This window comes from Coregonus clupeaformis, chromosome 7 (assembly GCF_020615455.1).
Source record: "Coregonus clupeaformis isolate EN_2021a chromosome 7, ASM2061545v1, whole genome shotgun sequence".
In the NCBI taxonomy this organism is placed as follows: domain Eukaryota; kingdom Metazoa; phylum Chordata; class Actinopteri; order Salmoniformes; family Salmonidae; genus Coregonus; species Coregonus clupeaformis.
The window spans coordinates 45,732,583-45,758,172 of record NC_059198.1 but is presented as its reverse complement, the minus strand read 5'-3'; the positions used below and the strand labels follow the sequence as shown (position 1 = coordinate 45,758,172).

General features: G+C 43.4%; 1 protein-coding gene across 1 annotated transcript; it reads right to left on the bottom strand.

Annotated features, from left to right (window-relative positions):
• Window positions 1-18,569: 18,569 nt before the first annotated feature.
• LOC121569802 (BMP and activin membrane-bound inhibitor homolog) lies at window positions 18,570-24,885 on the bottom strand. Its single transcript, XM_041881008.2, has 3 exons — window positions 24,348-24,885; window positions 22,419-22,697; window positions 18,570-21,713 (listed from the first exon to the last, which is right to left on the bottom strand). The coding sequence occupies exons 1-3, from the start codon at window positions 24,421-24,423 to the stop codon at window positions 21,295-21,297; spliced, it is 774 nt and encodes a 257-aa protein (XP_041736942.2). The 5' UTR covers window positions 24,424-24,885; the 3' UTR covers window positions 18,570-21,294.
• Window positions 24,886-25,590: the final 705 nt, after the last annotated feature.

Sequence of the window (25,590 nt, the reverse complement as noted above, 5' to 3'; positions counted from 1 at the left end):
TAAAGCTTGGTCGCAAATGGGTCTTCCAAATGGACAATGACCCCAAGCATACTTCCAAAGTTGTGGCAAAATGGCTTAAAGACAACAAAGTCAAGGTATTGGAGTGGCCATCACAAAGCCCTGACCTCAATCCTATAGAAAATGTGTGGGCAGAACTGAAAAAGCATGTGCGAGCAAGGAGGCCTACAAACCTGACTCCGTTACACCAGCTCTGTCAGGAGGAATGGGCCAAAATTCACCCAACTTATTGTGGGAAACTTGTGGAAGACTACCCAAAACGTTTGACCCAAGTTAACCAATTTAAAGGCAATGCTACCAAATACTAATTGAGTGTATGTAAACTTCTGACCCACTAGGAATGTGATGAAAGAAATAAAAGCTGAAATAAATCATTCTCTCTACGATTATTCTGACATTTCACATTCTTAAAATAAAGTGGTGATCCTAACTGACCTAAGACAGGGAATTTTTACTAGGATTAAATGTCAGGAATTGTGAAAAACTGAGTTTAAATGTATTTGGCTAAGGTGTATGTAAACTTCCGACTTCAACTGTATGTGCTGCAGTGTTTCCCCTATGCATCCCTCACACATTTATGGGCCCTGGTAAAAAGTAGTGCACTATATAGGGAATAGGGTGCCATTTAGGACAAACCCATTTTCCCATTACTCTCCATGTTCTATCTATAGATTTCTTTACCATTTGGACCATGGTCATCATGACTCATATCACCATCACCATTTCTCCCACTTTGTGAATGACAGTCATCCTGATGATGCTCTCCATAGAAACAAATAAGGAAGTCTAAGCTAAGACTGTCTGAGTGAAACGTTAGTTTCCCCTCGGAACCTTGGAACCCCTTCTACTACAGAGGCAGGCTGCCTGTCATCGCCTCGACAACGCTAATCAGAATTCATGTGTTTCCTGTTTGCAGTTTTACGGGGCCGGCCCCACTGGCCCCACATCCAGATGGCTGCACACACACAGACATATGGACGTAGACACACAAACACACACACACACATAGGTACAGCACTCACACACATACACACACTCCACTAAATGAGTTGTCAGAGCTGATCCCAGTAACAGGAATGGCTTGAAGGCCACTGGACACTCCACTGGAGAGAGGAGAAGACTGGGGTATAGTGGAGATAGAAAGATAAGTTAAGCTGCTTGTTCCTAGGTGGTAAGTGGAGAAGGGGGATAAGAGAGGCCCTGGCCTGAGTTAAAGGAGGATGGAGGATAAGGAGTATCAGAAGCACAGGGCCTCAGAGAGAAGTGCTGATTACAGTAAAAAAGAAAAGGCCACACACTTTATATACAATCTATGATTGTATTGTCGTACAATTTAGTATAAGACTGTGAGCAACCAATAACCTACTACTACTACTACATGCTGCTATTATGCCTTATTCCCGCACCCACATATACAGTTTGGGCTACAACACTCTGCTAAGAGAGCAGCATGCCCTTCACTGGGACTGTTTTCGGGGTGAGTGGATGACATCACAAACCCAGGCTACAAAAACAGTGAAATGGACAATGACACCGTTGTGAGAATAGAAAGGTCCTACAAACAACGGATGTGCTCTCTCACACACACACACACACACACACACACACACACACATGCACTCACATGGCACACACTCTCTCTCACACACACACACACAGAACATGACATGGAGTCATGTTCTGTTTGGGGGAAACTGCTGGGTTTTTTGGCTTTACGGAGGTATGCCGTCGCTTTTGGTCATCGTGGGAACCTATGTTTGATTTCTGCCAGGCAGTGGAATTTGAGACCGTGTTCTTTTGAGTGGAGGGCTGAGGTAACTGGCAGTGTGTGTGTGTGTATAATATGTGTGTGTGTGCGTGCGTGCTTGGCCACTGTGTTACATGATAATCTGTTTGTGATCAGGGCCAGGCCAGCTCTGCAAGAGGCCGAGGCTTTGGAAAGAAAGAGTAAGACTACACTCTCTCATGTCGATAGGAAATATACACAGTGGTTTAAACACACTTTGAATCCTGCACTAAAACTACACACATACAACCAACCAATGTGAGAATGGACCACACTTCCCTTTCCGAGACATTTAGAAGACTATGGCTCTGTCCCAAATTGCACTCTGTTCCCTACATAGTGCACTACTTTTGACTGTAACTCTTTAGACCCTGTTCTAAAGTAGTACACTACAAAGGGAACAGGGTGCCACTTGGGTTTTAAACCGTTTTGACATTTAGAAACCCCCAGATACAGGGCAATAACCCCAGACTTGTGCCTGGTCGTAATGCTGCTCCAGTTTTCCACTCTTCTGCCTGCGGCTATGGAACCCTGACCTGTTCACCGGACATGCTACCTTGTCCCAGACCTGCTGTTTTCAACTCTCTCTCTCTACCGCACCTGCTGTTTCAACCTCTAAATGCCCGGCTATGAAAAGCCAAGTGACATTTACTCCTGATGTACTGACCTGTTGCAACTTCTACAACCACTGTGATTATTATTTGACCCTGCTGGTCATCTATGAACGTTTGAACATCTTGGAGAAAAATCTGGCCTTAATGGCCATGTACTGTTATAATCTCCACCCGGCACAGCCAGAAGGGGACTGGCCACCCCTCAGAGCCTGGTTCCTCTCTAGGTTTCTTCCTAGGTTTCTGCCTTTCTAGGGAGTTTTTCCTAGCCACCGTGCTTCTACATCTGCATTGCTTGCTGTTTGGGGTTTTAGGCTGGATTTCTGTATAGCGCTTTGTGACATCTGCTGATGTAAACAGGGCTTTATAAATACAATTTCATTGATTGATTGACTTACTGCTACAGTTCCCCCTTGATTCTTTAAAAAAAATGATGATTATTATTTATTTATTAAATACAAAACATAGACATACAAATCACAGCATACAGACGCACACAAACATTAAAGACATCACAGCCTCCCTGACCCACCTGCTCACACCCACATCTCCAGCGCCCGCATCACTCTCCGCCACATTACATTTTAGTCATTTAGCAGACACTCTTATCCAGAGCGACTTACAGTTTAGTGAGTGCGTACATTTTCATACCGGCCCCCCGTGGGAAACGAACCCACAACCCTGTCGTTGCAAACGCCATGCTCTACCAACTGAGCTACACGGGACTACATGGCTTTAAACTGCACCATTTTGTTTCTCTCTATCATCCATGCACTTTCAACATTTAGATAATAAAGCATTTGACCTTTACATTGTATTAACGATGGAGTATTGATTGTTTATGTTTTTTGAAGATGATTGACAAGAAAAGTATTGTTACTGCACCCTCATATGCCATGCCTTGAAATATGCAGACAGACAGATAAAAAATATATATATACATTGTAATACTTCTGACAGTTTCCCCTTTATTCTGTGTTTATGAGTGAACTATATTGGACTCCACACAGTTTTGTTTTAACAAAGCATTCTTTACAGGAGCAGATTCTCACTCAAATCCCTCGCATAAATCTAATTAGCATAATCAAACATGTGCCATCGAAATCCATCTGTTTAAGCTAGAGACTGTGTCTCAATCCACCACATCCGCCGATGTCGGCCTCCTGCATCTGCGGTGGAAGGTGGCAGAGCTACAGCGGTGTTTGTCAGACCAGAAGACTTCCTGAAAATTGGTCTTCTCACAAAAACGTCTGGATCGTCCGAACGGTTTGGACTGGTTCTAGAAACTACCCTGTTCTATAAAGCTCACAAATACACGTGTTCTCCGTTTAGCTCTATGACACCCACAAGCTTCACGGGACTCATCTCAAGGTAACCCGGTATCGACCGGTAAAAAATGAATGAAAATGAATAGGCTTTTTTAGGACCAGGGTTACACATGTGACCTTTTTAATTGTTTGTTGTTTTAGGTCCTGATGCTTTTCTATCTTGCAGATGCATTTCAGAGACCTCAAACCATACTTCCTTTAGATTTTTTTGGGGGGGACTATCTGTTTTGCCATGTATGAATGTGTTATTCAATATGTTTCTATGGGCTAATAGCAGTAAGGTCAAATTCAATGTTTCATCCCCAAAAAACATTACTCTTAGGGGTTTTAAATAGAGGAGGAATACACACTCAAGCACGCGGACACACACACTACAAGCTCAATAATGGAGGAACATGTTTTCCACTGTGCCAGGCCCAAGCCTTCAACACAGCACCAATCTGGTTGTCATCCAGCCCCAAGTGTTTATAGTCTTATTAATAACAACATAAACGCTTGTGTCGATCCCTTAGTGAGACAGACAGGATTTTTAATCAGACAACATCTAATAGATGTTTCACACAATTGTACAATTATTGTGCATAAGAACAAATCATTTACAAACTAAACACATCTGTATTATTAAACATTAATTACACATCAGTAATGGATACAATGTAATTAACTTTCACTAGAATTAACTCCTGTCCTATTTGGAGCCTGGGCTGCACTAGGCTTGGTTGGAGTTGAGGCTGGGTTGGCCCAATTCAGACCAGCCCCAGCCCCAGCCTCAGACTCAGCCCCAGTCTCAGATCCTAAATGGGACAGGAGTTAACGCAGCGCTTCCTGTCTGACTGCAGGACCTTTTAGGTTCCACCACTCCACGGACCTCTGGTCTGAATTATGCCTGTCTGTCCCCCTCCACACTGCCCCCTGTCCCCCTTACCCCCTACCCTTGTCCCCCCTTCGCCCCCTCTCAGACTTCAGTGGTCTGCCCAATGTTCACTCGTAACTGTTAATGTTGTACAGATGAGGGCTGCCACCACTGCCTACACCACACAGGACGAGGGGAGAGGAGATGAGATGAGAGGAGAGCAGTGCTGTAAATGTGTTTCCCTATAAGCCCCACAGGGGAATCAAAGGAGAAGGGAAAAGCAGGGTATTATTGCAAAGATCTCTTTTAAAAAATAAAATAAAAACGAGGCAACATAACCTCCCACACTCAAATGGAGAAATAAGAAACCTCTGCTTTAAGCGTATTATTCTAGAGTAATGTATCTGTAATTCATGAAGCATTCAGAAGGGAAATAATGTATGAATTTTAATAAAGTATGATTGATTTTGAGGAACATTAACATGTGAACATACTTAATTATCATAAACTTCTATCCTCAAAACTTAAAACTACATTTGTTTTTTGTATCAAACTGTTGCCCAAAATCTGGTTTAAATGGGCTTGTACAGACCAGTGGGGTGGGGGGAAGGAGGGAGGTGGGGAGAGAGAGAGAGAGAGAGAGAGAGAGAGAGAGAGAGAGAGAGAGAGAGAGAGAGAGAGAGAGAGAGAGAGAGAGAGAGAGAGAGACAGAGAGACAGAGAGACAGAGAGACAGAGACAGGGGACCTGTTAGGATCTTAATGTGGCCATAGCATGTTCTGGGAGAAGTTTAACAACAATCTCTTCTGAGAGCAGCAGTAAATATGTGCCTGGGACCTTGACCCCAACAGTAAACAAGCTTTACCCTCTGTGATGAATAGCAGAGCTGGGAGCTGGGTAGAGCAGGAGGAAGGAAAGGAAAGGAAGAACATTGCAAGAACATTTATGTGTCCAGTTTTCTGAGGTTTAGGAGAATATTCCATCAATGTCACACCAAACATACACAGAACATGGTTGCCATGTTCTCAGAATATAAGATATTAATGTTCTAGACACGTTTCATGGGAACGTTGCAAGAACACTCATGTTTCCAGTTTTCTGAGGGTTAGAAGAACATTCAATCAACATCACACCAAACATAGACACATGATGTCATTGGACACAGGAATGTTCTTGCAACATTCCCGTGAAACGTGTCTCGAACATTAATATTGAATATTCTGAGAACATGGTAACCACGTTCTGGAATATTCCTATGAAAACACTAGGTAATGACCTAATGAGACTCTCAGTGGAATGTTCTTTAAAGTAGTATGAACGTTTGTTGTTAGCTGGGTCTCTCTGGAATGAGCAAAAAGAAGAAGGAACTTTTCTCCCTCACTTTCTCTTTTTCTCCATCTCACATTTTCTCCCCCCCCCCACCATCTCTCTCTTTTACTAATTGACCATCAAACCAGGCCAGTACATTGGTAAACTGAGATTACTGTAGCTCTAGCTCCTGTCCTCCCATGCCCCACCTCTCCCTCTACACTTCTAATTAATGGAGTATAGGGTTATAGGGTTACTTCCTCACCCCTCGTCCCCCTTGTCCGTCTCCACAGAGAGTCGCATCCCAAATGGCACCCTATTCCCTACATAGTGCACTGGTCAAAAGTAGTGCACTATGTAGGGAATAGGGTGCCATTTGGGACTCAGACTAAAACACTAGGCACAGAGCAGAGCAGAGGAAGCCTCCTGTCCTGTTTATTTTCCATTGCCCTGCTCTTAGTGACCCAAGGGGACTGTCCTACATTTAAACATATTTATGTTTGGAAGTGAACTTCACTCTTCTTCTCAAGAGCCACATCCTCCTAGCAGTGCATAGCCAGACCAGGCCACATGGAGAACTATTTGGTAGTTTTTCTGAGGAGATGGTGGTGTTTTTTCCCAAACTTGGACAATTTATGAGATTGAGAGGTAGTGAATTTAATATGGAGCCTCAGACTCACAATACTAACTACCTGGACTGTGTAAGTCTTAGGTGGAAAATCACCATAAGTAGTGTGAGATCAGTGGAGGCTCCTCTGAGAAGGAAGGGGAGGACCATCCTCCTCAGTGAATTTCCTAAAAATAAAAATAGTGAAACATTTAAAAAGTTATCCTTTAGATAAAACTATACTAAATATTTTCATGTCACCAAATAATTGAATAAAACACTGTTTTGCAATGAAGGTCTACAGTAGCCTCAACAGCACTCTGTATGGCAGCACCATGGTGTAGCTGGAGGACAGCTAGCTTTCATCCTCCTCTCGGTACATTGACTTCAATACAAAACCTAGGAGGCTCATGGTTCTCACCCCCTTCCATAGACTTACACAGTAAATATGACAACTTCCGGAGGACGTCCTCCAACCTATCATAGCTCTTGCAGCATGAAATGACCTGTTGTCCAAAGGATCAGAGAATGAATCTAGTACTGAAAGCATAAGCTACAGCTAGCTAGGAAGCAGTACAGTGCATAAAATGTGGTAAGTAGTTTACTCAAAGAGAAAGACAATAGTTCAACAGTTATTAGGTAGAACAGAAAACCAGCATCTCTCTCTCGCTTCTTCTACATGTTTGAAGAAATTAATTTGTTCAAACCTGTTTGTTCAAAACTGTTGAACTGTAGTGCTAGCTAAATTTGTCCAATAGAAACACAAACACCCGGCTCAAATAGAGGGATGCTATGTTAGCTAGCTGGCTATTGCTATCCAAAACAACACTGGAACTCTTCCAAGTCAAGGTAAGTTTTGGTTTTACTAATTTATTGCCACCGGGGCCCGCCGGTGTAACTGCTAAACTGCTTACTGACTGTACACTGTACTGCATGATTTCAGCGGGTTTACTAACACGTTAGTTATATTAGCTATGTTGACTATGACATTACTTTAGCTAATATGGTGACAGTGATGTAGGCTGTGTGTAGCGGTTATGATATGGTTTGGCTTGGAAAGGTTTATTCGCCAGGTTACATACAGCTGATGTGTTGTGCGTTGAAGTCCACAAGCGAAGGGAAAAGGTGAAAGGACGAGCGTGTGTAGATGTGAGAAAGAATACAACGTGGCTGCAATGAAAGTGAACTGTGTTTCCGTGTGATCAGGGGTGTATTCATTACACTGATTCTGTTGAAAAACGTTTCTTAAACGGAAGCAAACGGAACGAAACGGGATAAACATACATGAATTTGTCCAATAGAAACTCTTGTTTGCAACTGTTGGACTAATGATTACACCCTAGATCAGCTAGATGCATACAAGAGTGTGCAAGGCGGTATTGAATGTGTCACTGTCTGTCCATGAGTCGCTGTCTGTCATCTCACATTTTTCTCTCGACCTGTGTTCACCTACGCTGTAAACTTTCATTCATAGGCTAGGTCAGTGGTTCCCAACCAGAGGTACTAGGAACCCTGGGGGTACTTGACCTATCCACATGGGGTACTTAAGAAGACTCATGAGACCATAGGCCTAATGGTAAAATGTACATGAAGGGGTATTTCAGAGGTACTCCGGGCAGAGCAAAATTCAGTTGGTGGTACAGTAACCAAAAAAGGTTGGGAATCACTGGGCTAGGTTGTAGCAACCTCATGATGGGTATAGGGAAAATGTGAGTATCATGATGTAGCCTAAACCTATCAATGTTACATTGAACTGGGTGAATGGAATATGAATGACAGTCATCCAATATGCTGTAATAAAAATAAGGCCATGCTCATAAATAATAAATAAATTGTCCTCCCTCATCTTAAACGACACCAACCGCCACAGTTTGAGACCTACTTGCTCACCACACCTGACCTTGCTATAAAAACACACCACACCTCGGAAACAGAGAGACACCTTTCCCAATAACCTCAATACTCAGGGCAACTCTGACCTGGCTATGGGCCTGGCTATGAGCTGTGGGCTTTAGACAGGCGGCAGGCGGCTTCACCATTCCACCAGATGCACCGGGACACCAGGGAGGGAGAGGCAGCCGGTCTGGTCTGGCAAAGTGAAGCACTGTTTACTCCTGCACTCCAGAGTTTCCAAACAGACATTAGGACTGAGAGGGACTGAGAGGCCTGGAGGGCAGTGAATCATGTTTACCACAAACTAAACTCTCTGGGACTGAGCAATGGGGACTCAGAGGGACTGTGGCTTCATCCCAAATGGCACCCTATTCCCTATGTTGTGCACTACTTTTGACCCAAGTTTGTTATAGGGCAGGGGTATTCAACTCTTACACTATGAGGTCCGGAGCCTGCTGGTTTTCTGTTCTACCTAATAGTTAATTGCACACACCTTGTGTCCCAGGTTTAAATCAGTCCCTGATTAGAGGGGAACAATGAAAAAATGGAACTGGCTTCAAGGTCCAGAGTTGAGTTTGAAGGATATAGGGAATAGGGTGCCATTTAGGACGCAGCCTGTGAGTGGTAAATGGCCCTAGTGAATATGCACTTAATGGGGGTACGTGGGTAGTCTGTCCCACCAGAGGATGTAGTGGAGGAGGTGAGGAGGAGGGGGCTAGAGGAAGCAGGGAGGGGTGACCTCTAGGTGTCTGGGTGGGTTGGATGGGGCACAGAGGGTTCAGGGGGGCAGGAGACAGGTTAATGACCTCATGTGCTGGATCACTGGGCAATAAGGATCCAGCCATTACCCAAGTAGACGTGGCCTGTCTCCCGCTAGAGAGAGGTGGACAGGGGAGGGGAGGTCTGAAGTTTTAGAGTATCTGCAAAGAGGTGGAGAGGAAAGGGGGAAGAGGCGGAGAGGAGAGAGGGAAGAGGTAGAAAGAGTTGGGGAGGAGGTCAGGGAGAGGAGGACAGGGAGAGGAGGTTTTTGAGGAAGATCTTTCTTGCCTGTGATATGTGGTTGTCCTACCTACCTTAGTTGAATGCACTGACTTTAAGTCGTTTTGGAGAAGAGTGTCTGCTAAATGTCCAAAATGTACAAATGTAATGTTTTCAGTTCTATAGGCTATAGTTTCTCATCAAAGAGGTGGAGATGAAAGGGGTAGTAGAGCTCTGAGGATCTACTATATACTGTAGTCTATCAGCATACAGGAACGCTTACTCCTACCATTACAGTACGTACAAATCTCAACCAAGAATTTTATACTCCGAATAAATATCATGTTTGTCTGATGTATAACAAGAATCACAAGGAGGCCTATATGCCAAACATGATTTTCCATGTGTGTATGTACTGTATAAAAAAACGTCTTTACAACTAACATCTATGCATGTCTGTCCCTGATTGCGTCCCAAATGGCACCCTATCCTTTATATAGTGTACTACTTTTTACCAAGGCCCAGGCCCTGGTCAAAAGTAGGTTACTATATCGGAGATAGGGTGCCATTTGGGATGCGGTAGCCTCTATTTGAAATGGTTAATAGGACACTTTCCCCAAACAAACCCTGCAGTTTTAACGTTCCCCAGAAAGTGTCGTAAAGCTCTTGGAGAGAGAATAATTACCCAGTGTTTTGGAACATAGCAGTCTAAATGTCATACTTTGCCCTGCAGCAGTGTAGTCCTCCAACATGTGGTAGCTGTGTCAGTTAGTGATTTCTTAAACATAAACAAATAGATAAATTCATTTTGTCAGGAGCGGTTTTATCGCTCCACTAAGTTTTATCACTTATGGACTCCTTGTCTCAGTTGTCTGTTTGTAGTTGACTTAGTAGGCTCCCTCTTACTGTGAAATACATTGGACACATTTTTCCATAGCATGTTATTGGGTGTCACTTGACAATGGCCACCCACCCAAACTGAAACTGAACAATTTGGTTAGGATCCAGGCTGCACCCACCCATCCACCGGAGAGAAAGAGAAAAATACCCATACTTGTTTTCTAAACACCAGTGCTGCTCATGTTATCAAAAGACCCAGACACTTAGATAGCATCTGCTCTGACATGGTCTTAAAGATGAAATCTGCAGCAGGGAAAACAGCGCCACAGTCCGCCCCATGGCCGCTGTTATGTTTTTGTTTTGTTGACTGGTGCACTATATAGGGAATAGAGTCCCATTTGGGAGGCAGTTCCACAGTCTTATCTGTTAGATCCCAAATCAAATCAAACCGTATTTGTCACATGCACCAAAAACAACAGGGGTAGACCTTACAGTGAAATGCTTACTTACAAGCCCTTAACCAACAATGCAGTTTCAAGAAAGAATACCAACAACAACAAAAATACAATCTAAAATAACATGAAATAAAAGTAACAAATAATTAAAGAGCAGCAGTAAAAACCCATGCCAAATCTTTTCAGTCTCCTTAGGGGGAATAGGTTTTGTCGTGCCCTCTTTACGACTGTCTTGGTGTGCTTGGACCATGTTAGTTTGTTGGTGATGTGGACACCAAGGAACTTGAAGCTCTCAACCTGTTTCACTACAGCCCTGTCAATGAGAATGGGGCCGTGCTCGGTCCTCTTCTTTTTCCTGCAGTCCACAATGATCTCCTTTGTCTTGATCACGTTGAGGGAGAGGTTGTTGTCCTGGCACCACACGGCCAGGTCTCTGACCTCCTCCCTATAGGCTGTCTCGTCGTTGTCGGTGATCAGGCCTACCACTGTTGTGTCATTGGAGTCGTGCCTGGCCATGCAGTCATGAGTGAACAGGGAGTACAGGAGGGGACTGAGCACGCACCCCTGAGGGGCACCCGTGTTGAGGATCAGCGTGGCGGATGTGTTGTTACCTACCCTTACCACCTGGGGGCGGGCCGTCAGGAAGTCCAGGATCCAGTTGCAGAGGGGGGTGTTTAGTCCCAGGGTCCTTAGCTTAGTGATGAGCTTTGAGGGCACTATGGTGTTGAACGCTCAGCTGTAGTCAATGAATAGCATTCTCACATAGGTGTTCTTTTTGTCCAGGTGTGAAAGGGCACTGTGGAGCGCAATAGAGATTGCATCATCTGTGGATCTGTTGGGGCGGTATGCAAATTTGAGTGGGTCTAGGGTTTCTGGGATAATGGTGTTGATGTGAGCCATGACCAGCATTTCAAAGCACTTCATGGCTACAGACGTGAGTGCTACGGGTCGGTAGTCATTTAGGCAAGTTACCTTAGTGTTCTTGGGCACAGGGACTATGGTGGTCTGCTTGAAACATTTTGGTATTACAGACTCAGACAGGGAGAGGTTGAAAATGTCAGTGAAGACAGTTGCCAATTGGTCAGCGCATGCTCGGAGTACACTTCCTGGTAATCCGTCTGGCCCTGCGGCCTTGTGAATGTTGACCTGTTCAAAGGTCTTACTGACATCGGCTACGGAGAGCATGATCACACAGTCGTCCGGAACAGCTGATGCTCTCATGCATGTTTCAGTGTTACTTGCCTCGAAGCGAGCATAGAAGTAATTTAGATCGTCTGGTAGGTTCGTGTCACTGAGCAGCTCGCGGCTGTGCTTCCCTTTGTAGTCTGTAATAGTTTGCAAGCCCCTGCCACATCCGATGAGCGTCAGATCCGGTGTAGTACGATTCGATCTTAGTCCTGTATTGACGCTTTGCCTGTTTGATGGTTCGTCGGAGGGCATAGCAGGATTTCTTATAAGCTTCCGGGTTAGAGTCCCACTCCTTGAAAGCGGCAGCTCTGCCCTTTAGCTCAGTGCGGATGTTGCCTGTATTCCATGGCTTCTGGTTGGGGTATGTACAGTGGGGGAAAAAAGTATTTAGTCAGCCACCAATTGTGCAAGTTATCCCACTTAATAAGATGAGAGAGGCCTGTAATTTTCATCATAGGTACACGTCAACGATGACAGACAAATAGAGGAAAAAAAATCCAGAAAATCACATTGTAGGATTTTTAATGAATTTATTTGCAAATTATGGTGGAAAATAAGTATTTGGTCAATAACAAAAGTTTCTCAATACTTTGTTATATACCCTTTGTTGGCAATGACACAGGTCAAACGTTTTCTGTAAGTCTTCACAAGGTTTTCACACACTGTTGCTGGTATTTTGGCCCATTCCTCCATGCAGATCTCCTCTAGAGCAGTGATGTTTTGGGGCTGTCGCTGGGCAACACGGACTTTCAACTCCCTCCAAAGATTTTCTATGGGGTTGAGATCTGGAGACTGGCTAGGCCACTCCAGGACCTTGAAATGCTTCTTACGAAGCCACTCCTTCGTTGCCCGGGCGGTGTGTTTGGGATCATTGTCATGCTGAAAGACCCAGCCACGTTTCATCTTCAATGCCCTTGCTGATGGAAGGAGGTTTTCACTCAAAATCTCACGATACATGGCCCCATTCATTCTTTCCTTTACACGGATCAGTCGTCCTGGTCCCTTTGCAGAAAAACAGCCCCAAAGCATGATGTTTCCACCCCCATGCTTCACAGTAGGTATGGTGTTCTTTGGATGCAACTCAGCATTCTTTGTCCTCCAAACACGACTGAGTTGAGTTTTTACCAAAAAAGTTCTATTTTGGTTTCATCTGACCATATGACATTCTCCCAATCCTCTTCTGGATCATCCAAATGCACTCTAGCAAACTTCAGACGGGCCTGGACATGTACTGGCTTAAGCAGGGGGACACGTCTGCCACTGCAGGATTTGAGTCCCTGGCAGCGTAGTGTGTTACTGATGGTAGGCTTTGTTACTTTGGTCCCAGCTCTCTGCAGGTCATTCACTAGGTCCCCCCGTGTGGTTCTGGGATTTTTGCTCACCATTCTTGTGATCATTTTGACCCCACGGGGTGAGATCTTGCGTGGAGCCCCAGATCGAGGGAGATTATCAGTGGTCTTGTATGTCTTCTATTTCCTAATAATTGATCCCACAGTTGATTTCTTCAAACCAAGCTGCTTACCTATTGCAGATTCAGTCTTCCCAGCCTGGTGCAGGTCTACAATTTTGTTTCTGGTGTCCTTTGACAGCTCTTTGGTCTTGGCCATAGTGGAGTTTGGAGTGTGACTGGTTGAGGTTGTGTACAGGTGTCTTTTATACTGATAACAAGTTCAAACAGGTGCCATTAATAAAGGTAACGAGTGGAGGACAGAGGAGCCTCTTAAAGAAGAAGTTACAGGTCTGTGAGAGCCAGAAATCTTGCTTGTTTGTAGGTGACCAAATACTTATTTTCCACCATAATTTGCAAATAAATTCATTAAAAATCCTACAATGTGATTTTCTGGAATTTTTTTCCTCAATTTGTCTGTCATCGTTGACGTGTACCTATGATGAAAATTACAGGCCTCTCTCATCTTATTAAGTGGGATAACTTGCACAATTGGTGGCTGACTAAATACTTTTTTTCCCCACTGTACGTACAGTCACTGTGGGGATGACGGCGTCGATGCACTTATTGATGAAGCCGGTGACTGATGTGGTGTACTCTTCAATGCCATCGGAAGAATCCCGGAACATATTCCAGTCTGTGCTAGCTGGTTGAAGCTGGTTGAGAGAATGCCAAGAGTGTGCAAAGCTGTCATCAAGGCAAAGGGTGGCTATTTGAAGAATCTCAAATATAAAATTTAGTTTGATTTGTTTAACACTTTTTTGGTTACTACATGATTCCATATGTGTTATTTCATCGTTTTGATGTCTTCACTATTATTTTACAATATAGAAAATAGTCAAAATAAAGAATGAGTAGGTGTGTCCAAAATTTTGACTGGTACTGTGTGTATATATATATATATATATATATATATATATATATATATATATATATATATATATATATATATATATATCACTGCCTGTAATCCTTTTAAATGTTCCATACAGTAGGGAAGTGTCAGGGAGATGCACTGAAACACAGTCATCTCTCCTTTCAGTCGGGTAATCCCTAGGATGTAGGGCTCACAACGCACACACAGTATAACCTCTCTGCACAGAGCAGTGTCCCACCTGGGGCTATGGCTGCCAACTAACACACACACACACACGCATAACACACACCACACACATACACACTCACACACACCCGAGGGCTATGGCTGCCAACTCAAGGTGCTGCTGCTGCTCACCGTCCCTGCTCTCTACGCTTCAGAGAGAGAGAAGCCTGGCTCTGGCCAGCTGCCAAGGAGCTTTGTGAAAAGCCATTGTTATTAGTCCTTAGCATGCACGCAACCTTTTAGCTTTTCTCCCTCTCTTTTGTCTTGTGTGGGAGGGGGGGTGGGGGTGCTTATTTAACAGTTCTGTTCAGGTTCTGCCTCCATTGTCGCTCTCTGTGTTCATTAAATGTGCTCACGGTTGGCACCTGATAATGTACTTAATCTCTCCTCTACTACAGAAGTCTGTTTGGATGTATGGGGATTACGTTAACAGCAGGATGTGGCATAAAGGTGGGAGGTGGTCCTCTAGCAAGATGAAAAGCAACCAAACTGGTGCACAGTGTGCAGTCTTACTATAAACATGTCCCTTCCATATGCCTACATCTATGACTAGGCCCATCTGACTTGAATAACATCGTAACTACAAAAGAGGCTTTTTAACCACAAAAAAGTCCCGTCCTTGCTATGCTATATGAGCCTATCTCTGTCATCCATGACTGGAGAGATGAGTGGTTGTAGGAGGTGGAACTCAGAGGGTAAGAAATGTCAGTCTCTCAGGAGAGTTAAACATTGTTCTACCGTCTGTCTTTAGGACCTGATATCCAGCTGACAGAGAGGGGCCCATAAGTGCCCTTATAGCAGCACGGATGATGAGGGTGTCACGTCCACAGAGCGCTGAATGGAGAAAAGGGTCTGAGGGGCCCAGACCCAGAGACCCAGGGCTGGGCTCATCTCAGTTCAGTTAAGGCCTGGTGAGGACAGGTCATTACTGGGCATAGTCTGGATCCTTAGGGCGGCTCTCTGGATGTCAGTATGCTAATACCCAGAGTCTCATCACATCTAATGAGGAATGGCCTGGCCGCTTCCAGATCCCTCTTCCTTCCCCTTGTCTTCTTCCTCCTCCTCTCCTCCTCCACTTCCTCCTCCACCTCACTCTGCAGCTCGACTTCTCTCAGCCGCGCCTCAGTGACGCAAACCAAACCGGCAGGACTCTTGACTAGCAGCACGGGTTGTTAGCTACACCGATATACAAAGTCAGACATTGGAACATCTATTTGGGACTTCAGGGAGTTTTTGTAATCCTGAAATGTAATTTAATCATCATTATCTCTTTCTCCTTCTTTTAATTAATTATCTTTCATTTGGAGACATATTGTGTTGATTTAACCGTGGTTGAAATGCAACTGAAAAGCACTCTTTTTAAAACATAACAAAACATCTATTTACTGACGGTGACATTAAGCTTCAAGAGCTCCAGTCGGATCTCGTAAACATTCCCAACCTAATTATTTTTCTCTTGAGGCAGATTTATATCTAAATGTTAACAACATGCAGGGATAAATGTTTAGATAGGCTGAAGGTAAATATTTATTCAATGTCTTATTTTAATGAATGTCCATTCGTCATAGGGCAGAATGACACTAATATATAAGTACATCCTCCTTTCCTTGACTTGTAAATTGTTTTCTAAAATGATGAATTGTTAGTTTTTTTGGAATGTATGTTTTTATTTTTGTTTTATTTTAATGGATAACAAGTAAATAATCTTCAGTGGGTCATTTATACTGTATGTTTTCAAGAAAGGCCTGGGGAGTGACAAGAACTCTCTCAGAGACAGTAAAAGGTTCAAGAGTTCATTTGTGAAACCTTTTATAGTGTTTGAATATGTTTGTGTAGGTATTCATTTATGTGCATTATGAGTAATGTACCTATGTAGTCAATACTGTGAGAAAATAAATAATAACCTGTAACCTTCACTAAGGATAAATCCTGAGTAATAAACTACTCATGATCAATAGTTACCATGAATAACTGTCACGACTTCGGCCGAGGCTGCCTCCCCTCCTTGTTCGGGCAGGCTTCGGCGTTCGTCGTCAACGGCTTACTAACCACTGCCACCCCAATCATCCTCACAATTGTCTTGTCTTGTCATTCACACACACATGGTTCCTATCCCCTAATTAGTCTGTGTATAAGTGTTCCCTCTGCCCCCTTGTCCTTGTGAGTGATTGTTATTTGTGAGAGTAGTGGAGCTACTCGTAACATATTGTTGCCAGGGTAGATTTTCCCCTGTGCCTATGTATATTTGGATATCCATTAGAGTGTATTTGCCAGGGATGATAGTTTCCCCTGTGCCTGTTTCGTTGATCGCTATTTGAGCCTATTTGTGTTTCTACGAGGAATAAACTCTGTATTCGGTGATTACCCTCCTGCGCCTGACACCTTTCCATCACACTCATCACAATAACCTTACATCTCTATAGAGCAGGGTTCCCCAACTGGCAGACCAGTTTCCTGAGCACATTTTTTGTTGTTGTAAATAAATAAAAGACAAATCAAGTGATTTTAATTTTGGAAATCTGTTGCAAAGTATTCCCACGCATAATAGAGAGGTATACAATATATATACAAAAGTATGTGGACACCCCTTACAAGTAGTGGATTCGGCTATTTCAACCACACCCTTTGCTGACAGGTGTAGAAAATTGAACAAACAGCCATGCAATCTCCATAGACAAACATTGGCAGTAGAATGGCCTTACTGAAGAGCTCAGTGACTTTCAACGTGGCACCGTCATAGGATGCCACCTTTCCAACAAGTCAGTTCGTCAAATTTCTGGCCCTGCTAGAGCTGCCCCGGTCAACTCTAAGTGCTGTTATTGTGAAGTGGAAATGTCTAGGAGCAACAACGGCTGTGCCGCAAAGTGGTAGGCCTCACAAGCTCACAGAACGGGACCGCCGAAGCACGTAAAAATCGTCTGTCCTCGGTTGCAACACTCACTACCGAGTTCCAAACTGCCTCTGGAAGCAACGTCAGCACAAGAACTGTTCGTCGGGAGCTTCATGAAATGGGTTTCCATGGCCGAGCAGCCGCACACAAGCCTAAGATCACCATGCGCAATGCCAAGCGTCGGCTGGAGTGGTGTAATACTTGACGCCATTGGACTCTGGAGCAGTGGAAAGGCGTTCTCTGGAGTGATGACTCACGCTTCACCCTCTGGCAGTCCGACTGACAAATCTGGGTTTGGCGGATGCCAGGAAAATGCTACCTGCCCCAATGCATAATGCCAACTGTAAAATTTGATGGAGGAATAATGGTCTGGGGCTGTTTTTTCATAGTTAAGGCTAGGCCTCTTAGTTCCAGTGAAGGGAAATCTCAACGCTGCAGCATACAATGACATCCTAGACGATTCTGTGCTTCCAACTTTGTGGCAACAGTTTGGGAAAGGCCCTTTCCTGTTTCAGCATGACAATGCCACCGTGCACAAAGCGATGTCCATACAGAAATGGTTTGTCAAGATCGGTGTGGAAGAACTTGACTGGCCTGCACAGAGCCCTGACCTCAACCCCATCGAACACCTTTGGGATGAATTGGAACGCCGACTGCGAGCCAGGCCTAATCACCCAAGATCAGTGTCCGTCCTCACTAATGCTCGTGGCTAAATAGAAGCAAGTCCCTGCAGCAATGTTCCAACATCTAGTGGAAAGCCTTCCCAGAAGAGTGGAGGCTGTAATAGCAGCAAAAGGGGGACCAACTTCGTATTAATGGCCATGATTTTGGAGACGTTCGACGAGCAGGTGTCAACATACCTTTGGCCATGTAGTGTATGTGATCGTATACAAATGTAAGCAAGGATTGAAATTATTATGTTTTAGTCAAATTGTATATCTGTTTGGGCTTCTTGCGGTCAATTTGCAGTCTATTAATTATTTGAAATGATGTTCTGGCCCCCTGACCATCCGCTCAAGAAAAAAATCGTCCCACAGCTGAATCTAGTTGATGATCCCTGCTATAGAGCCTGGTGAAGAGGAGGAGAAAACAAGAATAACATAGAAGGTTATAAAAAGCTGTGTAGCAGCCCAGGTTGTGTGTGCATCCATTACTATGTGCAGGTGTTAACAGGTTCCATGTGTGTTTACACTTCATACAGTATATTGTTTAACTCGGCCTAGCATAGTCCATGAGAGCCCTTTACATACACACAGACACAGCACCGACTGCATGAATGTTTTATTGTCAGTCAGGTGGGGAGAAAAAAATAAAAACCACCTCTGATTTAAATCACGGTAGTTAACCTTCCCCGCTATGAGGTTTGAAAAATGTCACATACCAATAAAGGCTGTATATCTGACCCTCATAGCTGCTAGTGCTAAAACATAGAGTAGATGAGCCTATGATTCTTGACAAGTCTACGCGAGAGAGAGTGTGTCCCCCAAATGTCACCCTATTCCCTACATAGTGCACTACTTTTGACCAGGGCCCGACACAACCAGAACATACATCAATAACAATTAACTGGCAAGTTAGAAAGGGGGCAGTTTGAAGTCACTTCAAAACAAACTGGGCTTTTGAAGGAAGCCCGTCGACCACCTCATCACATTTGCATGTCAATACAAACAGCCTGACCACTTGCCGCACAGCAAAATGGCAGCCTATCCTTATGGGGCTGAGAATACTTTTATTGTAGAGCCACTGTGTCAGTGCATCCGGTCTGTATGTGGCATGAAGAGGCCCTACTAGTCTCCCTGAGTGTGTGTGTGAGCTTGCGTGAGTGAGTGCATACTGTGTGTGTTCATATGCTCCTACGTGTTCATCCCTCCCTCCGCCCTCAGACATCCCTGTCCGTCTGGTATCAGCAGGTGATGGGAGCGAGCAGAACGACAGCACATGTAAAGAAAACATGGGGCACATTAGCTCTCCAAAGCAGAGGTTCTTGTTATTATTCCAGGGTAATAGTCCTGGGGGAGGCTAAATGCCTGCGTGGGCTGAGGCCAGGCTAATGCAGACTGCTGTTTAGTGGATAGCCTGGTAATAGTGTTTTCCTTAAGGCCTAATGGAGAAAAACAAGAGGTCAGTCTGGAACTGACCCACACACACACATTCAGGCAGGTGGACCTAAAAGTAACTACTTACTGTCCCTCTCTCTCTGTCATGGTTACCAAGGAGAGGGGGAAACAGTTCCATTTGAACTTTTGAACCTTGGTTCCCAAAACTTATGTTCCTTTGTAAGCCTAACTTTTAGGCTGCTATGTTAACTATCATGGCCAAGTGTCGACAAAAATAAATGTCAGTATAAGGACACAGAATGCTGCACTGCCATTATTGATTCTTCCACATTATTTATCGCGGTCAGTCCACCAGCTGTTACATGAATTCTCACAATTCTCACAGAAATCTTTGACCATTTCAAAATGTTTTTTTTTACCTCAAAAATGAAAAGTAGCTTGTTAAAGTTCATCGTGCAATATCTTTTTATGTGTATCACTGTGACCAGGCTATGCAATACAATTAGACACATGGAATGTGAAGTGTCATCAGAGAAGTATTCCTATGTAATAAAGTAGAAGGCCGACCAAATAGACGGGAGAGGAACACATACTGGGAAAATAAGTGATGGGGTTTTCAACACAACAACAATAAGAAATATAGGCTTCACATGATTAAACCCATAACTCTGTAGGTTCCATATTAACTATCTTAATAGCTCATCAATAACTCTCTTAATAAAGCAAACCCCACCGTCAGACTTGAGATCTATTTCTAAGGGGTGTAATAAGAGTGGTAAATGTGGCATAATCGCTAGCCTAGTCGCTTGGCAGGGAAAAGAGCCCTCTTCATCAACACCAGGTGGGATACAGGAGGGTTAGTGTGTTGGCTGAAACACATCCAGAGAAGCTGAATGGGGAGGGCGTATACTGGCCTTAGACTGAGTATAAAATAAATATCCACACTACTTCCAGGAGAAATCCAGCATGTGCAATGAAAGAAACAAAATGTGTTTGAAGCTGAGATCTTAACCTTTGGAGGAAGTTCAAGAATGACTGAGTCAGATGTGGAGCACTACTGTGAAACAAGGCCTCACTATGAAGTCAGTCCTATACACACACACAGACACACGGCATGGCCTACACACTCTGCCTGGTCCAATACACACCACCGAGGCAGCGTGTGTAGGCCGTGCCTCTCACTCGCCACACATCCTCACACACACACTACTGTACACACACACCCAGAAAGAAACAGCTAGAAAAAAGCCCTCTCTGACATGAGCCACAGCTCTCCTCTCTCTCTCACTCTCTCACACACACACACACACACACACACACAGCAAGGAAGAACACACAGGACAGGGTCTTTCTTTCAGACAAAAATATATATATTTTAAATCTTTACAATAAGCTTGGATCAAGAAACATACAGAGGAGTGTGCACACCTACAGTCACCTATACTCCTCAAAAATATTTTTTTTGTACCCTGGTGTCAGTGTAAAATTCTTCTTCTATTTAGTTTCTTTTTAAGCAAAACCATTTTTTATTTTTTATTTTTTACAAATGTGCAAATAAGACAGATTTGGAATCCTTCAGCGGTCAGTGTAAAGTCCAGGATGCACAGGCAGACAGGGTCTTGACAGAGCTCTCTCAGTCCGTCAGGTCAGTCCTGCCCTCTCAAGTTTAAATACAGCTCCTCGTTGGTTTGCCTTTCATTTTCAAGTAAAGTGCTCCTTTAGCAAAAACCACAAGGCTTGCGTTCAATTCAGTCCTCTTTTTTTCTTCCATTGAAAAAAACAGATAAGTACAATGGACAAAAATGTGGATTCATTTTTTAAGTTAAAAGAGAAACCCCAACGAGTAGGGGAGGCAGTCTTGGCTGTTTTCTGGGGCGGGTGGGGTAGGGTGTGGTGGGACATAAAGTCAAGTCAAACGATTTTAGAAAAGTAAGTCATACGAACTCCAGCTTCCCGTGCCCACTGTACATCCCCCAGTGTACCAGAGACAGTATCTTGTCATTCCCCAGGTCTGCCTGTCTCATCTTGTCACAAGTGAGGCAGCAGTTCTCGTGGCCCGTCACAGGCACCATACACTCCAGGTCTAGCTTTGCCACTTGGCCCTTCTTAGTGTGGTGGCCATGGAAGCTGTAGTGGAGCCGTGACAGCATCTGCTGCCTCTGGTCCTGCAGCCGCTTGTTCTCGCTGCGGAGCATCCGTAACGCCAGCATGATGAGAAGGACCAGGATGAGGCCTCCCGCAATGGGCACCGCGATCACCGCCGCCCTGAACCACACCTCTTTGGCTGAGGCCAGCTCCTGTACCCGTGTGACCAGGTTATGGTTGTTGCGCTCAGGCTGGTACCTGCCGTGGTCTGGAGGTGGAGGGAAAATATGATTATTTTATTGTGCAATGTACACTGATGTCCAATGGAAACTTGTCTTCTGCTTTCAGAAGGGGAATGCAATGAGTCGCCTTTTCTCAAATAAGAGCCAACAGAAAGTTATTTCAGCTAATAAACTAGCTAAACTCCCTTGGACTGAGTCATAACAGAAATCCCTACTTGAGAGCTCTCCCTTCCTCTCTGTAAGGCTGTATGCACCTTTTCATAGCTCAATGAGGCTAGTATTTAGGCACCGCTACATGCAGCCTGTGAAGGGATATTCTACAAGGCACATTCTAGGAACTCAGTAGTAGGACTCAGTGGGAAAATTACATGGTGCACATGCAATAAAACATATCTGATCTGCATCCAAGTGCTTAATGTGCTGCTACCCATTAAAAGTCAAACTGAAGTTGTGTAAAGGAGGAAATTGTTCTTTTTAAAGTGTATGGATAGCAGGTCCTTCCAGTATACCATTTAAGAACTGCTGTTGTCGACAGAGTTACAGCATAGGGCTATGGCACATGTAAACAGTAGGCTACACTACAAATCGTCTGTTTGGTTGCTCTGTCTGTCGCACATTATCAACCTTATCGAAAGAGTAGAATATAAAATAATATAATAACTTCAGTATCCATATGGTTTACAGAGCTACAGTAGAGCAATTGAAAGTTTCCATTCTCTCTCCTTCCTTACCTGTAGATTCTCTGCTGTGCGCTAGGTCGTTCAGTCCTCGGTAGTTACACATGTCATCATGACAACACTCTAGCGTGGACAAGCCCCCACTCAGGGCATCTGTGTTCTTAGTGCTGCACACATCGGCAGCGTTTGCTATGGGATCTAGACACCCGTGCGTGAGAGGTGAGTTCGTGATCATAGGGTCCAACACCTTGGTGAAACAGGCGTTTAGTTCCGATTTGCACATGTAGCCTGTGGCCACGCAGTGGGGGGCATCACAGTAACACCGTATTTCTCCTAAAAGAAAAAATAAGGAAATGCATGTTAGTCTTAGGTCTATTTGATTATGTAAATGTAAATGACAAGGTAAACCCTGAAAGACTTTAAAAAGTATTTATTTGTGTTTAAATGAAATACAGCAAATAAACCGAGTTTAAGAGCTTTCCGTGCAAAATTGTCCTTTTAGTCCGTATTATAAAACAGGAACCGTGTAGCTTATAATTAGTGGGTTGTTTGCCAAAGTCCATTTTTTTCAACCCAAATGGAAACTTGTAAAGGGGGGTGAGAGTGGTGCAGGAGACTCCTTTTTCAGCTTGCACGCAAGCTTTAGTGTGGTTAGGATGGGCTGGGTGCACTGAGTTCCCCCGGCTTCTCATCTCAAAAGCTTCTACCAAACAACCTTATCATTATTCCTTTTTGCACCTTTTCTTTATAGAAAAATTGTATTAATAAAAAAAGAGTGATAAAAATGCGTTGCAAATGTTATGAGTAGCGTTTCACTTATAGTCATATGTTTTAGGATACTCTTAGGCTATGGTTTTAAAACTGTTTAAAAAGTTAAATATGGCACAGGCTATTTGTATCGACTTGTTATACTTTTCAATAGAAATCCTTAGCTTTATTAGCATTGTGTTACGAGACAGCAACAAACAGAAAATCACAGAGATGCACACAAGTAAATAGGGGCCTTTGTATATTGTTACAAGCTGTTTGTGTGTAGCTACTTTCAGAGTCTCAGTTACATGCTGTCATTTTGAAAATATATGCACTCACTAACTGTAAGTCGCTCTGGATAAGAGCGTCTGCTAAATGACTAAAATGTAAAATGTAAATGTTATTAAAACTTCATGAGCTGACAATTGACAGTGACCTGCACTACATTGGGCCCTAAACAACACCTTATAAAAGCATTATGGCACTGAACAAACTAACATATTACTGTCGCATAATTGCCAAATGCTGTATATACCAGACAATCACCAGTAGACTATAGTAGCCTAGCCCTAGCTACTGAGCTTTGATTTTAAGTTATTTGGAGACTCATGTTTATTTCTTTACATTAACGCTACAGCCTATAGCTATAGCCTATAGGCTACATAAAATTACACGTATCAGATATTGTGTGTGCACTAACGCGAGAACTATGAGAACCATTTGAGTCATTCAGTCTGTTTACTGCCAATTTTACCATAATGGAAAGGTCTTGCTATATGAACTCATGGGACACACACAGAACACCTACTGTATAGAAAGTTGGTTTTTCTTAGTTATAACAATGTTATGACACCTCTCTTGTGTTGGAATATCTAGTAGAATTATAAAACGTATTGTTGATTGAGAGACATTTAAAAACAGCTATCCAAAACATTATGGCACTGTGATGCGCGGATCATTTACTATATGCTTTCCTTTATTCTTTATTATAAGAAAGATAAAAGTTCGGAAAGTAAAGGAAAAATAGAATATATCATACTTTTGTTGAGAAAACTGCGTTGTTCAATAACGTGTCTTCTTTTACGTTGAACAATTGGAAACGGATAAGAAAGCAGTGATAAGGCCTTCGGGGGGGTCTGACCCCGTTTTCTCGCATTCACCACTTCTATAACTTTTTCCATTGGTCAGAAAAGGAAACATAAAGGCAAGTTTTTTTTAGGGATCAAGGTTTACCTTTAGTAAGAAGAACAGCCATGGCACACAGTTCCAGTTGTAGCCAAATGGAAATGAAACTGGAATGGCGATCCATTTATGACAAGTAACTTTTTAGTCCCCTTATCCTAGTAGCAAAACCCGTAGGGCTGAGCTCGAAGACACGGTTACATGAACGCTACAGAAGAAAGCGTTGCATTGCGAACAATGTTGCCACAATCACAATCCTCTGGAAGACGTAAGAAAATAACAAAAAAAACGATTGGCTTGTTCCTGCATCGAGAAAACTAGGTTACATGAGAAATAGCCTAAAAGCCGGCTTGTTTAGCCTACTTGGATAGCGCTGCAGGAAAAAACGGAAAGCTTATAGTTGCTAAAAATAAGAAAAGAAAATACATTCCTTGAGTAGAAAAACGGATAAATCTTGTGACTACTTGTCCACTCCGACTTCACAAACATCCGCGATGATGGTTGAGCATAACATTTATAATCCGAAACCAACGAAACGTGAATAACAGGTTGCTTACTATCGCATGAACACTTCACTAGTCGACTTCGGGTAGAGGCTCTTGAGTTGAAGAAATATCTGAGCCAGACTTCGATACGTAACATAAATACGCCCCCTGAGTACTCATTGGGTCATCCCTCGCTCAATTTGCATACCTCATTAACTTTTCATTTCCATTGCAATCACACAATTTATCATTCCTCCTACAGAAAGTGCCATACACTGTCTTATACTGACTAGTCAATGCAGTGTAACATTGTTACAGTTTGGGTCACTCAATGTAGCTGTGAGTGTTGGCTACATTGTTTTAATAAAAAGCAGCATAAAATAGGCCTATACATGCCTTATAAACCATGTATAAACCATAACCATAGTTTATATTCTACCTGAATAGCCTAATAATGAAAACATAGCCTAACTTCTAAATAGACTAGACTATGAGCTCATCTTTACCTGCCTGTCTGTATGTAGCCTATCCAAATTGCCTCGTTAGGCCCACGCCACCGTGAGCAGGTTCCCCAGCCTATGACAGCCAGAGAGATCTATTACTGAACAAAAATATAAGCGCAACATGTAAAGTGTTGGTCCCATGTTTCATGAGCTGAAATAAAAGATCCCAGAAATGTTCCATACGCACAAGAAGCTTATTTCTCTCAAATTGTGTGCACAAATAAGTTTACATCCCTGTTAGTGAGCATTTCTCATTTGCCAAGATAATCCATCCACCTGACAGATGTGGCATATCAAGCAGCTGAT